General features: G+C 40.9%; 1 protein-coding gene across 1 annotated transcript in view; it reads left to right on the top strand.

The window, feature by feature from the left end:
* Positions 1–14,541, top strand: part of LOC127657027 (pleckstrin homology domain-containing family H member 1-like) — a 72,493-nt gene that overhangs the window by 24,178 nt on the left and 33,774 nt on the right. The window contains exons 4-8 of the mRNA XM_052145666.1: positions 3,707–3,856; positions 3,956–4,039; positions 4,127–4,208; positions 4,294–4,443; positions 10,657–11,450. Coding sequence (XP_052001626.1) covers positions 3,707–3,856; positions 3,956–4,039; positions 4,127–4,208; positions 4,294–4,443; positions 10,657–11,450 — 1,260 coding nt within the window. The remainder of the gene's footprint in view (positions 1–3,706; positions 3,857–3,955; positions 4,040–4,126; positions 4,209–4,293; positions 4,444–10,656; positions 11,451–14,541) is intronic.

Below are 14,541 nucleotides of genomic sequence, written 5' to 3'. Positions count from 1 at the left end.
AAAGTGTGCCAAGAAAACATCCCCCACACCATTACACCACCAGCCTGCACAGTGGTAACAAGGCATGATGGATCCATGTTCTCATTTTGTTTACGCCAAATTCTGACTCTACCATCTGAATGTCTCAACAGAAATCGAGACTCATCAGACCAGGCAACATTTTTCCAGTTTTCAACTGTCCAATTTTGGTGAGCTCTTGCAAATTGTAGCCTCTTTTTCCTATTTGTAGTGGAGATGAGTGGGACCCGGTGGGGTCTTCTGCTGTTGTAGCCCATCCGCCTCAAGGTTGTGCGTGTTGTGGCTTCACAAATGCTTTGCTGCATACCTCGGTTGTAACGAGTGGTTATTTCAGGCAAAGTTGCTCTTCTATCAGCTTGAATCAGTCGGCCCATTCTCCTCTGACCTCTAGCATCAACAAGGCATTTTCGCCCACAGGACTGCCGCATACTGGATGTTTTTCCCTTTTCACACCATTCTTTGTAAACCCTAGAAATGGTTGTGCATGAAAATCCCAGTAACTGAGCAGATTGTGAAATACTCAGTCCGGCCCGTCTGGCACCAACAACCATGCCACGCTCAAAATTGCTTAAATCACCTTTCTTTCCCATTCTGACATTCAGTTTGGAGTTCAGGAGATTGTCTTGACCAGGACCACACCCCTAAATGCATTGAAGCAACTGCCATGTGATTGGTTGATTAGATAATTGCATTAATGAGAAATTAACAGGTGTTCCTAATAATCCTTTAGGTGAGTGTATATGATGCCTTTAACAAAATGTAAAGGCCATTTAAAAACATACTCATCATATTCTTAAATGCATAACATGATCATGCATTTGTTTTCGTATCTCGCATGTACTCTTTATTGAAATGTTATTTGGAGTCCAGGCAGAATCGTCGGGGATTCGTCAATAGTGAAATGTTTTGTAATGTGTTCACCCCTGCCGCCAACTAGTCGTGTAATTTGAAAACAACACGACTTCCATGACAAGACAGACAGTTGTGTAATATGAACTGTACCACGATCCGACGCCTTTGAAAGCCGTGTAGTGTGTAGAAGGCATAATAGTGATGAGCATTTTCAAGTAATTACTCAATTATTCGTAAATTAAAATGCACATATAAATAACATGTATGACATGTACGTGAATGTTATATTTTGTTTTATTCACAATTGTAATGAAGAATAGTTTCAAAATAAGATAACTTCAATAAATTATGCTTTCTTTTGGGAAAACAATTTATGAATAATATTAATTAATAAAAATGGAAATCAAAAAAGAAAACAGAAGCCTATACTCACAAAATTATGGCCATACACATATTAAAACTCTGAGTCTTTAAAGCTATCACATTTTTATCATTTCACATGTTGTTATTCAGAAAAACAAGCGGTGAAAGTTTGCTTTTTAGAAAATGTGCTCTGCCGGTGTTCAGAGATTTAACACACATACACACATACTGGTCTGATAAGCTTCTGAGTTTGCTCTGCGTTTTCTTTCGCCAATAAAAGCTGAACTTGTCTGTTGGTTTGCATGACTCCAAAAAAAAACTGAATAGAGTACAATTCAATAAGAATAAAAATATCACAATTATTGCCACATTTTGCTTTCAAAAGCACAGACATGGTCGTGTCTAGAAGGGATCCCTCTCACGTCAAGTTCTTGCACATGCACATTCTATTATGATGCTTTCGCCTGTGTTTTTCCCATTCGCCTCTAAGCGTATTGATGGAAAACATTAAAAAATGAAACCTTTAATAATATCAATAATATAACTTATTATAAGAAATCCTGTTGTCTTCTTGAAATCTCATATAGCATCCCATGTTTCAAGGATGCAGTAATATTTTGACATAACTTCATGTTAAGGCACATATTGCTCTAAATCTTAGATTCTATTATTATGACTTAATTAATTGAAATTAATAGTAATTTATTAACTAAAAACTGTTTGTGTTGGGAAAAAAAAACAGCTACCATTTTCTCTTTTAGAAATGGAAAATTTCCAGATTTCCAGACTTCTGGATATTTTGTTCGTAACTCCATCATTGCCATTACCAGTTCTTGACATTATTATTTAGTTTTTGTTTACAGGCCTCTTTTATTTGTAGCAAGATAAGTTGTTTAGTATGCATGTTCATCAGTTGACTATATTTATCAAAAGAACAACATATATAAGTTAAAGATCAGATCAAGTTGGCTAATAAAATAACAACAGCATGCTTAAGAATGCTTCACATCTTAAGCATTAATTATATCGTATTAAATAGATAGCAACTTATGTGCCGCAGTGATGTACTTGGGGAAACTAGAGTCAGCAGCGAGCACTCCTTTCCAATCGAATCGCATAGAAAAATGCAAACAAATGTGTCCCGAACTGAGGTGCGAATGCAATCTTTGTTTGCTCTGCTCCTCTGCACAGATTAATGTGTTTCGATGCACCAGTGTACACAAGGATAAAGGATATCTTATCAGATTGAATGGACAAATAAATAACGAAAGAAAGGAAAAGATGGATATTCGAAAACATGACATCTGAGCGGATAAGTGCCATATCTTATGTTGCTGTTTTGACTTATTGGAAACATTGATGTTTTGAAATGAATTACTTACTGGTTACAAAAGTTAGGAAACATTCTTTAACATTAGAGATAACGATTGCAAGTTTGATAAGGTCAAATGTTGTAAAGTTTTTATAGATATTCTTACCAAATAGACCACGGTAGTAACTAATTTATAGATTGTCATTGTTACCAACAAGTGGTCAACATCATTTCAAGACTCACATGTCCTTGGCAAGCCTAGGACTAAAGGATTTATTTATATAAATTATTGCCAATATAAAGAAAAATACACACGTGCTAGCAAGTGAAAAGATCTGCACCGATTACAGTATAATTATTGTATTTCACTACACACAAACAGACGTGTATGTGTATGTGTGTGATTACAAAAAATACATAAATCATATCAATAAAATATCTTACCTGATGAGTAAGAAAAAACCCATCTTTGGACCGCTTTTAAATCCTTTCAAATCTAGGAGTTGTCGCCACCTCTGAAAAGCCAAGCCGATTTTTATTGGATTTTATTATTACAAGTGAATTTACAGGGAAATAACAGAAACAAAACCAGTTCCAAAGAGAAAGCCAGGGATTTAAATTCTTTATAATAATTAAAAGAGTTTATGGCACCAGAGTATCCTGCAGATTTGTGATGTATGGTCCAGTTCCAGTTCGCTTGGCAGTGAAGTGTCAATTAGTTGAACCCTACAGAAACACCACTTTTAAAGTGCCCCCTGAAGCAGCTATTTATGAGCCCTTCGGTTTGTCATGACCCTTCAACATGGTGGCCACGATCGTTCCCCTTTCAAAGATCCCTTCGGAGTAGGATTTATCCTATTTGGAACAAAGGGCACTTCTAGGCACGTGACCAGTTGCCATAATGTCTTCTCTCATCCAACTCCTCGATGACACACATTCACAGTGACACATTCACAGTGCTAGTCTCTGCACATTTGCATAATAACTGTTCTGAGCTTTCGTCGCTTGTGTTGTCTCAAACTGCCAACTCTCGTGGCACAAATTGCTGTCAGTGTGAACGGTCCTGAAGTGTCTTGAGATTGTGCACCTGATGCAAATACAGATTAATAGATGGTCAATGGTGTCTTTTAATGGGTTTCAAAAAACATTTAATCGTTGTAGGTCCACATCACAGAGGAGAAACTGAAGTCTGCAAACATGCAACCCAGCGAATCAGAAAATGTGTTGTATAGGCGTTATCAAGAGCTGAGCAGTCAAATGCAGGAGAAAGACATGATCATACAGCAACTCGAAGGACAACTGGAGAAGCATGTAAGAAGATCAAATCTCATAGAGATGAAGAGATTTTAACTTAAAGTCAAGGATGCATTGAAGCTTTCAGCTGTTCAAAAATGTCTTCCTTATCTTCAGAACTTGGTTCGAGCCCAAGAGGCCAAGATTTTAGAGGAGAAGGCAGCCAAAATCAAAGACTGGGTCACATTTAAGTTAAGAGAGGTGAGTAGAAACATGCAGAAGTTCTTGGGATAGATTTTGTTTTTTAAATAGAGATTGGTATTATGCTCTCTCTTCTTTGTATTGAAGATGGAGTCAGAAAACCAGCAGTTGAAGAAGGCCAACCTGAAGCAGGCAGAGCAGATCCTTATGCTGCAGGACAAGCTTCAAAGTAAACATTGTTCCTTTCCTGTTTTCTTTCCTTTTATGATTTGTTGTTCTTTATTTTTACACACTACTCAATGTGTTTCTGTCAGCTCTTCTTGAGGGGCCCATGTCTCCATCCTTGGATGCCCACCTAGTCCCCACCAGTCCCCTCCACCCTCCCAGCTGCCCTGGGACACCCCCTGTGAAAGAGGAGAGTTGGAGACTGACAGGATCTTGGATAAATGCAGTCAACTCTAAAGGTACAACACCATCTTCACCCTGCAGGAGTTTTTAAGCTCTCAGTAGTTGTTTACTTCTGGAATAGTCTTCTGTTTTTGAGTCTTGTTCTTGGTATAAATCTGTTGATTTTTTAAGGGTGGCCATATTCTATACTTTTGTTCCATTTTATTTTCTGAAGTTGAAATGAAAATGGGCCAAGTTACTGAATAGCAGTTACCACAACAATTTCTGAATGAATTATCTTTGCAACTTTTCAAAAATGTTCTGGGAGCACAAGGAAAATCCTGCATTTCGTGATGCTTTTTAATGGTCCTAATCATCACTTGTTGTATGTTTCATTGTTGGCATCTTCCATTTTTGGGTTACTTACAAATTAGGTTTTAAAGGAAATAAAATAAAATAAATACTTAATGTATATATATATATATATACAGTGTATTTTTAAGAAAGCTACAAAATTAAAACTTACCATTGTGAGACGTCCTGCTCAAGTCGTGCAAGTGTCAAGTCCTGCTCAAGTCGTGAAGGTGGTTCAGGTCGATCAGCTTGTTCTTCTAAACTTTCATTATCGGACTGAAACTGGTATGGCAAAAACTGACGACGTTGTTATCATAGTTACAATAGTGTGGTAAGGTCTGTTAGGCAGTTGACCAGTCACAACAGACTAGACCAGCTGACCAATCAGAGCAGACTGGGCTATTCAGAAAAGGGGCTTCAAAGAGACAGGAACTAAATCAAAGTTATTGAGCCAGATGATGAAAATAGGTTTAGCAGAATGAAAAAGATTATGTGTTTTTTGAACATTAAAGCATGTAAACCTATTCCAGTAGACCCCCAAAATAAAATCATGAACCTGTAAATAAGCATAATATGTCTCTTTAAAAGAAATTCATAAAGTTTCACAGATTCAAATTATGCATTTTCTGTTTTAATTTTTCTGGATTCCAAGTGAAATTTTTTCATTAAATGTTATGATCATATAGTGTTTAATCAAATTGGTACATAAAGCTGTAATAAAAAAAATTCAACCAAAAAAAAATGTACATTTTATTTTTGGTAAAATAAAATGCTGAACAACAGAGCGTCACAGTATTTATGAAAACATTAATTAAAAAAACAAATCTGATAACGTGGCACAAGGCTACTATGGCTTAATTACAACATGCTGATAAAACATGTGATATGTGATATTGCATACAAATAATAATAATAATAATAATTAAACAACCATTTAATACTATATAATTGTTATTATAAATATTATTGCTACTTTTTGAGTATTACATTTTTATACAGTAGTTATATTTTTCTGTCTTCAATTTCACACATCCAGTTGAATAGAGCTTTAATTTAAGTGGGACTTTTATTTTGTCAGACATTTAAGTTCTTCCTGTTTTATACACATTAGTTATATCAAGCTTCCCATTAATGCTGAGATAATCCCGTTGTGACTCTCGAGCTGAAATCTCCGAGCTGCACCAGAGGAGTTAATTTGTATTTACAGTCGTTCTTACTCTACTGCGATATTTCGTTAGTACCGGTAAACCACGCAACCTTACGGCATATCAATCGTAATAAGAGACACTACTTTTTACACCCAAATAGGTTTCAATGAAAAGCCTTAAAGAGGTTTCTTACAAGAGGAACTTTAGTTGGCTCTGCACCCATAGAAGAGCTTCACTAAAATCAATGCCATGATGTTGTGTCACATGACTGCGACAGAAATGTAGCACTTTAATGACAAACTAGAATCTTGTGAACAGAATTCAGTCGGTTTAAATTATGGGATGTGTATAGCGAAGCCAATATACAACATCCACACATATGGACAAGAGGTAGTGTGAGATAAAGACACAGAAAAAATCAAAATGTCTTTGAATTAAGAATTGTTTGAATTGATGTTCATCATAGTAGAGGTGTATTCAAGTAATAGATTTGAGTGAATTGCATTTTTAATGTGATCCTGAATAGCTTTTTAGGAAGAACAACAGCATTTTCTTTTTCCCAGACTTTGCGAACTTTCAAGGAACGCAATAAACTTTTACATCAATGGAAGTTCGCTTTTGCACTGATGTGCCCGGCCAAATTAAGAATAGATGCAAAGGATGGCTGTAAAACATTCACATGCCCACATCAATTGCTTCCGTGTGAGGGGTTAATGCGCACGTTTAATTGTTTCTGTGGGAAGTTAAGGGTTTGTTGATGCTCTAATGTTGGAATGTGGATTTTATACATTTGTTTTTGGCACACAATCTATTTTTTTCTCATATGTCAAAATATCAAATGTTAATATGAGTGGAATGTCTCTCTCCACGTGGCATGTGAATGGGTTAACCTTCCTCATAAAAGAAGGAAGGTTATTTCTCTCCTTAAGCGTAAGATATATGATAGTGTTTCTTCAAGAAATGCATCTTTCCCTGCAGGAAGCTGAAAAATTTGTGAAGATATGGGGGGACATGTTTTCTTTAGTGCTGGCGCAAGTAAGAGTCATTACACTGATAAGTAAGCATCTACAATTAAAATGTCTCAAACAGTTTAAAAATTAATTAGGAAGAGTCATTATTATTTTAGCAGAAATCGAGGGGCAAAGTCTTACTTTGGCTAATATTTACTCACCTAACTTTGCTGATCAGGTCTTTTTTATAGATCTTCAAGGGATGTTGCAAGCCGCTGGCACCCCTCATGATATAATATTGTGAGGAGACTTTAATCTTTTGATGGACTCAGTCCTTGATCATAGTGAAGCAAAAGTGTGTAAGCCCCCTAGAGCAACATTGACGCTTAACGGGATGTGTAAAAATCTTGGTCTTATAGATATCTGGAGACTTTTTAACCCATCTGGTAGGGACTATAATTTTTTTTTTATCAGTCCATAAGATTTATTCTAGAAGAGATTTTTTTTTTTATATCTAAGTCCCTCATTTCATCAATTGTAAACATTTTAGTCTCAGATCATGCCCTGATGAGTTTAGAGGTGTTGCCACATATGGAGAAAAGGAAATCATATAGTTGCCTCTTTAATGTACCCCTTTTGCAAAATCCTGAATTCCAACTAATGTTAAAGGTTGAAATCAATGTTCATATGGAGACCAACTGGTCCTCAGTATCCTCTGTGGGCGTGGCTTGGGGGGTATTTAAGGTGGTTCTTAGGGTCTGGATCATAGAGTATGCCTCATTCACCAAAAAATCCAAAGCACAAGAATATTAAAATAAAAAATAAAATATTAAAATGTCTGATGGCCTCAGAGAATTAACCAGATTGAAATACAGAAATAATCCTATTTTGTCACAGAAGGTGGAGTTTTGGCTATTCAGGGCAAGACTGTCATACTTTGAGTCTGGGGACAAGGCAGGAAAACTTCTGGCTAGATATATAAAACAGAGAGAGTCTTTTTCTACCATTCCCTCTGTGACTGTTGTGACTGAAGTCTGCTGGTGGTGAAATATTTACCTCAGCCATTGATATTAATAATGCTTTTAAAGAATTATATCATGATCTCTATAATTCCACATTTTCGTCTACTGATGAGGATACTTTGTGGAACCATTAGAACTTCCTAAACTGATGGCTGAGCAAAACAATTCTCTTTATTCTGAGATAACCTTGGAGGAGCTTGGCGATGTAATTAAGGCCTTGCCAACAAGCAAATCTCTGGGAACAGATGGCTTTGCCGCTGAGTTTTTTAGAGCTACAGAACTGGCTCCACTTTTGTTAGAAGTTTATATGGAACCATTAAAGAATGGAAAGCTTCCGCCAACCTGACGCAAGCCCAGATCAGCCTGATTCTTAAAAAAGACAAAGATCCAAGTGAGTGTAAGAGTTACCGTCCAATTTCCCTGATCCGGCTAAATATTAAAATATTGTCCAAATTTTGCCTAACCGATTAATTAAAGTTATGATATCTTTTATAAATATAGATCAGGTGGGGTTTATTCTGATAACATTAGTTGTTCAACAATATCATGTGGTCAGTGGCGAATTATCAGACTCTGGTCGTTGCCATCTCACTTGACACCGAAAAGGCTTTTAATTTGGTAGAATGGGATTATTTTTTTGAGATTTTGGAATACTTTTATTTGTTGGATTAATTTACTTTATAGACACCCATTAGCAGTGGTACAAAAGGATGGATTAATTTCAGATTATTTTACTCTGGATTGGGGCACCCGGCAGGGTTGCCCTCTTTCCCCATTAATGTTCTGTTTTGCCCTGGAACCATTAGCAGCCACGATAAGAAAGGAGGATGATTTTCCAGGGGTGGTGGAGGGAGGTGTGCCGCATAAGCTTTTGCTTTATGCAGATGATATTTTACATTTACATTTACATTTATGCATTTGGCAGATGCTTTTATCCAAAGTGACTTACAGTGCACTTATTACAGGGACAAGCCCTCTGGAGCAACCTGGAGTTAGTGCCTTGCTCAAGGACACAATGTGGGGATCGAACCAGTGACCTTCTGATTACCAGTTATGTGCTTTAGCCCACTACGCCACCACCACTTTTATTATTTGTCTCTGACCCTACTAGATCTATGCCTTGCCTCCACAGAATTATTCATTCCTTTTTCAATTTCTCGGGATACAGAGTTAATTGGTCTGAATCCGAAGCTTTGGCTCTGACAGCATACTGGTAACAGCATTTCAGCCAGGTGCCTTCCAGTGGCCCAAACAAGGCATTAATTATTTGGGTATTATTTGGGCATTTATTTTTGGGAAGGTTAATGTTATTAAAATGAATCGCATTCCAAAATTCAACTACCTGCTACAGTCTCTACCTATATATGTCCCCCTCTCTTATTTAAAGCAATTTGATAGCATAGCAAAGTCCTTCATTTGAAATTGTAAACATCCCAGATTACATTTCAGTAAATTGCATAGGCTGATTGACAAAGGTGGGCTAGGCCAACCCAAGATTTTGTTTTATTGTTATGCATTCGGTATCAGACTTTTGGCTCATTGGTCACTTCCACCCGAGAGAGCCCCTCCCTGGTTTTGTATTGAACAGGAAGTTCTTGCCCCTATTTTGTCATTGCAAAGCCTTTCTATCAAACTAATCGGAGAAGTTAAGTTACACTCGCATTTGAACTCGGTGTAGACAAAAGTGTCCAGAGTGTTTAATTCAGACATTTATTTAAATGTTTCCTTGAGCATATGGCTGAGCAAAATTATGTATTAATAATTCCCCTTTCTGCTGGTCAGAGTGTATTGTGAGGGAGGTTAATACACTTGGTGACCCATATGAGAGAGGAGTGCTGAGGTATTTACAGCTGTGCCACTTGCTCTCTACTATATTTGTAAGTAGCTTACACCCCCCTAAAGCGGAAGATACTCTGGGAGTGGTGATTACGGCATCAGTGTATTACTCCCTGCTAATTCAGAGTCTGGGGGACGGAGCTTTAAAACCTCCGAGATTATGGGAGAAAGATTTAAACTTGGTATTGGAGGGGGGAGTGTGGGCTAGGATTCTTAAAAAAGGCAAGTTTGCATCTAGAGATGCAAGGGTGTTCCTTAAACAATTCAAGATTTTACATAAATTTTATTGGACCCCCTATAGATTGTATAGGCTTTGTCTTAAAGACACACCCATCTGCTGGCGATGCCAATCAGAAGATGGAGACACAACCTATGTTTTTTGGTGGTATGTTAAGAATTTTGGTTGAAGGTTCAGAGTTTTATGTGTGACATATTGGGCACTCAAATTTCATTTTGCCCCACACTCTGTATTTTAGATGATGGGGCGGTCATCAATATAGTGGATATACACATAAAAAATTGGTTCCTAACTAGTGTTATGATTGGCAGACAGATTGTTTTAATGGGATGGAAGTCACCTGGAGTGCCCTTATTTCAATAGTGGAGCACGGAGATGGGGAAAATGGCGGCTTTAGAGTAGATGTCATCTAGAATCATTTAATGGGAAATGGTCTATTTGGCATTCTTGGAGGGCTCTCAGGGAGGGGCAGTGGAGAGAGAAGTATACTTTTAAATGTATGTGATTATTATATATATATATATATATTTTGTGTGTGTGTGTGTGTGTATACAGTACACATGTGTGACCACAGGGATATTTGTTGAGATTCAGGGTAGGGTTGGGGAGGGGTAATAGTGGGGGTTAAATGTTCATTCTGTGAATATATGTTTTGCTTTTTGTTGTCAACCGTTTGAGTAAAAATAAATGTTAATCAGAAAAGACCATTTTTATATCTGATGTGATGTTTTTCACATTGCAGATAGCAAGAGGAAAATCACAGAGGGTTGTGACTCTGCCTTTCATAGTGCGTCCCTACTTCCCACAATACAAGACAAAGCAGACAACTCTCTCAAATCTAGTCAGGAAGGGATTGATGGCACAACTCTGGTAAAGGAGGGAAGAGATGGGGCTGACCCTTCTTTTGGACTGACACATGAGAGAGCATTGGGAGGAGCCTCAGACAGAGATCACTATTCTGACGAGCTCAACAGCAAATTCCGTTCCCAGCGCCTACAATCTTCCTCCTCGTCCTCTTCCTCGTCCTCTTCCGCATACGAGACCCCTGGTCCTGGTGGCTTTGACACTCCCACCCCTACACCTAAAAGCCCAACCCCCACACCACTATCACCCTCATTAATCCGCCTCCCTCAGTCATGCCCCTTTCCTCTGGCATTACCCTCAGGCACCAGCATGACCCTTCCCAAAGTTCGCACCCCTTTAACCCCTCATGATAGTATTCAACTCATAAAGAAGCACCATAGTCAGCCGCATCCTGGCATAGAGTGCCTCAATCAGGTCAACATCGATATCGGAAACTGCTCATTTACATCTTGCAGGAGTCATGTCCCAGGTTCAGTGCCCACACATGAGCTAGAGGAGACGGACATTGATGAAGGACCTCCAGAGAGCATGGAAGGCGTGGTGGAGGGAGCACAGATGGAAGCATTGCCCTCTGATGGAGGCTTATTTGACAGGTTGGCCAAGGAACTGGAGATGATAGATCCAGAAGCTCTTAAACCACCTACTCCACCTCTACACAGATTCCCCTCTTGGGTAAGAAAGCTAAATGGATGATTTTTTTTGCAAGAGAAGACCTGAAATGTATTTGTGGTACTGGCTAAGGCATGTTTATGGTAGAGTTTTGATTAAACTTCAGCACATAAGTAACTCATTAAGGCCAAAGTATGTTTCGTTTTTCCATGTGAATGTGACACAAAATTTGTCATCATCACATTACGATGGACTGTCCGCATGCAGCCAGTCTTTCAGTACACGTCATCTGCACACATGCTTGGCATTGACTGGTCTAAATAATATCACAAAGTAGTCATACTGTCCATGTACTGAATGCATCCTCATGGGCTTGAGTTTACTTTGAAAGGCTAGAGCGCTTTTTCTCTGTGCTCAAGATGTAATGGCACAGGGAAAAAGGAAGGATAAAAGATAGTCTTTAGGGTTATGGACATGAATGATTCCTCAAATCATGCAGGAATTCTTGAGGAGAGGTGTGCTATTACTTTTCGAAGTGATCGGGCTTACGATTTTACATGCCAGATAATAAAACAGGAGAAGATTTAGATAGTAAAGGACTTGCATTGAAGGATTGACTTGAGCCATATCTGGGACCTGAGGCCAGATTCACGAAAATCTTGTCACAAAAAAATGTAAGTTCTTAGGATAAATTGTAAATAGATTGTATGTTCAATTCAAGAGCAATTCCTGAAAAACTTTCATAAGAACATTATTAATAAGTCTTGACATGAACACAAAATATTCTTAACTTTTTTACAAGTTAGAAATTAAGAAGAAAATATTAGATTGAAGTTATGAAGTACATTTGTTTTCATAATGTTTCATGAATCCAGCCTCAGAATATCATAAAGTCTATAAGCTTGGATGGGCCCACTGAGAAAAAAATTATTATCAAAATAATAATAACTACAGTCTTGACCAACAAAGTTCCCCTTCTGTCGCTCTCTCCACGTTGTGTCAGAGAAGCGACACTAGGGGTCTCTCTTGAGCGCCAATATTCACCTCTGGACTATGAAAAAAGGCCAATGAGAGTTGGCAACCAGTATTTGCATGTCCCGGCCCCGGACATACGGGTATTTAAGCGGCGCAAATACGGGAGTTCATTCAGAAAATTTCTTCGGAGCCGATGGTCGTGCATGCAGTTACACACCAAGTTCCTGTTTAGTCCTCTGACGCTCTGCATGCTGTTGGATCTGACGGCGCACAACAGCGTCTTTCTCATTCGTGCACGGCTGTGCATTCTTGCCCTGGAGCTCGACAGCGTAGACAACTTCGAAAGAGTTATTCTAAAAGAGTGAATTTCGCTCTAAAGAGCAAAACACAGCGGCGTTGAACGTCCTTCTCAGGACGCGTCTTTTTAAAGACGATTTTCCGCCTCTGTGTAGTTTCTGGATGCGTTGATTCTCCCCACCTCTGACGGCCATAAAAACTGCCTTGCATTCCTGGGTTGTGATCACACGCAGGCAGCGTTTTTATGAATGGTCTATGTTTTCAGTACGAGAACATAGCCATGACAGCATTGCGGACTCCATTTCGCTGGGTGAACCCCCTCGAAACCCCCCGCCTCCCCGGCACGCTTGCTTGTTTCCGTCCGATGAGCATGCTCTCCAATGGGTTATGTTTTCAGAGTGAGAACATAACCGCGGCAGCGTTGCGATCTCTGCTTTCTCTTGTAGTGAGAGAGAGCCATTTCAGCTGCCCCCCGCGCCTCGCCTCCTTCCTACGGGATTGAGGCAGGCGCCATGGCGATGGAGAACGATCTGGGAGAATAACGGGACGCTTTCGGCGGGTAAATCCCCTCGAAAACCTCCCGCCTCCCCGGCACGGTTGCCTGCTTCCCCCGAGCTCGGGATTAGTGCGGTCCACTTAACAGCCTACCGCCGGTCCCTCGAGCTCCCCGGCATTGGATGATGACATCACCGCTGCATCGGAGAGCGTAACAGCGGCGCCGAATGCAGATAACTCGCCTGGGCCGCCACCTTCGGGTCTCCGCCCAGTCTGAGCCTGACGCAAGAAGGTCCGCTATGCTTCCCTGGGCTTAACTGGTTCCGCGGGCTTGTGCGCCGTTCACAGCCGCACCCCGGATTCCTTCCCGGATGTGCATGACGAGCTGAGCAAGCCCAGCTTCCTCGCTCCTCCGCTCTCGCTACCCTCGGTGGTAGAACGGTCCCAGACCGCTCCCCCCTGCACGCCATGGCCCCCTCCTGCAAGTCCACTGGGCCAGGGCACTTCAAATCTGCACTTGGGTAGTCCTGTTCTTGACGTGCTGCTGGAACTGCACTCAAACAGGCGATGGCCACTCCGTGGTCCAGAAACGCAACGATGGACAGGCAGTACGGGAGGCAGACAAAGCACGCTTTCTCAAACGCCCCTGTCTCCCAGCTCCGTCCATTCGGCGACACCACTTGACGACTTCACCCAGCAGTCCTCAGTGGTGAAGAAACAGACCAAGGCTGTTTTTCAAGCAAAAAAAGCATCCCGCCCTGCCGCAAACCTGCCGCCAGGGGCCATGCCCTGTCTGCTCGCCGAGGGCGTCCTCCTGCGGCTTTCAAGAAAGAAAGAAAGTGGTGCTCCGCCTCAACTAACAAGTGAGTGGGCCCAGCTCTCAGCCCCAGCATTGAGCTCCCCGCAGAAGTTGGACGCCCATCATCTCACGGACCCCCTTGAGGACCCAGAAGGCTCCCAGGCGCTCCTGAGATGACAGACCCAGAGACCGAGACCTTGTTGTCTCTGCGGTCACCTGGCCCGCAAATGCCTTTCTCAAGGCACTCTGCTTTCAGGCCTCAACAGTCCCGGCTCCATGGACGCGGTGTCCCCGCCTCCAGCCCCACGACTGTTCCCCGGCCGGCCGGTTCAGACGAGTCCAGAGGACGCCAACACCAGACCTCCTCCTCAGTCACGAACCCGCCCCCCGCCGGGTGCGCGGAGCAAGGTAAGTGCTTTGAGTTTATTCTCAGCACCAGAGCCTCGGGACGCCACGTTGCCTCCCGACGCCGCGTTACCTGTTCCGCACCGCTGCGAAGCCCCGCTGGGTACGTCCAAAAAACCAGTCCCCTTGGTGCCCCTAGCACGGAATTTAGAGGCGTGGCTTTCACTGCCCAACCCGTCACGC

The sequence above is a fragment of the Xyrauchen texanus genome, chromosome 16 (genome assembly GCF_025860055.1).
Source record: "Xyrauchen texanus isolate HMW12.3.18 chromosome 16, RBS_HiC_50CHRs, whole genome shotgun sequence".
Lineage (NCBI taxonomy): Eukaryota > Metazoa > Chordata > Actinopteri > Cypriniformes > Catostomidae > Xyrauchen > Xyrauchen texanus.
The sequence above is the reverse complement of the archived record's forward strand: the minus strand, read 5'-3'. Positions and strand labels throughout refer to the sequence as shown.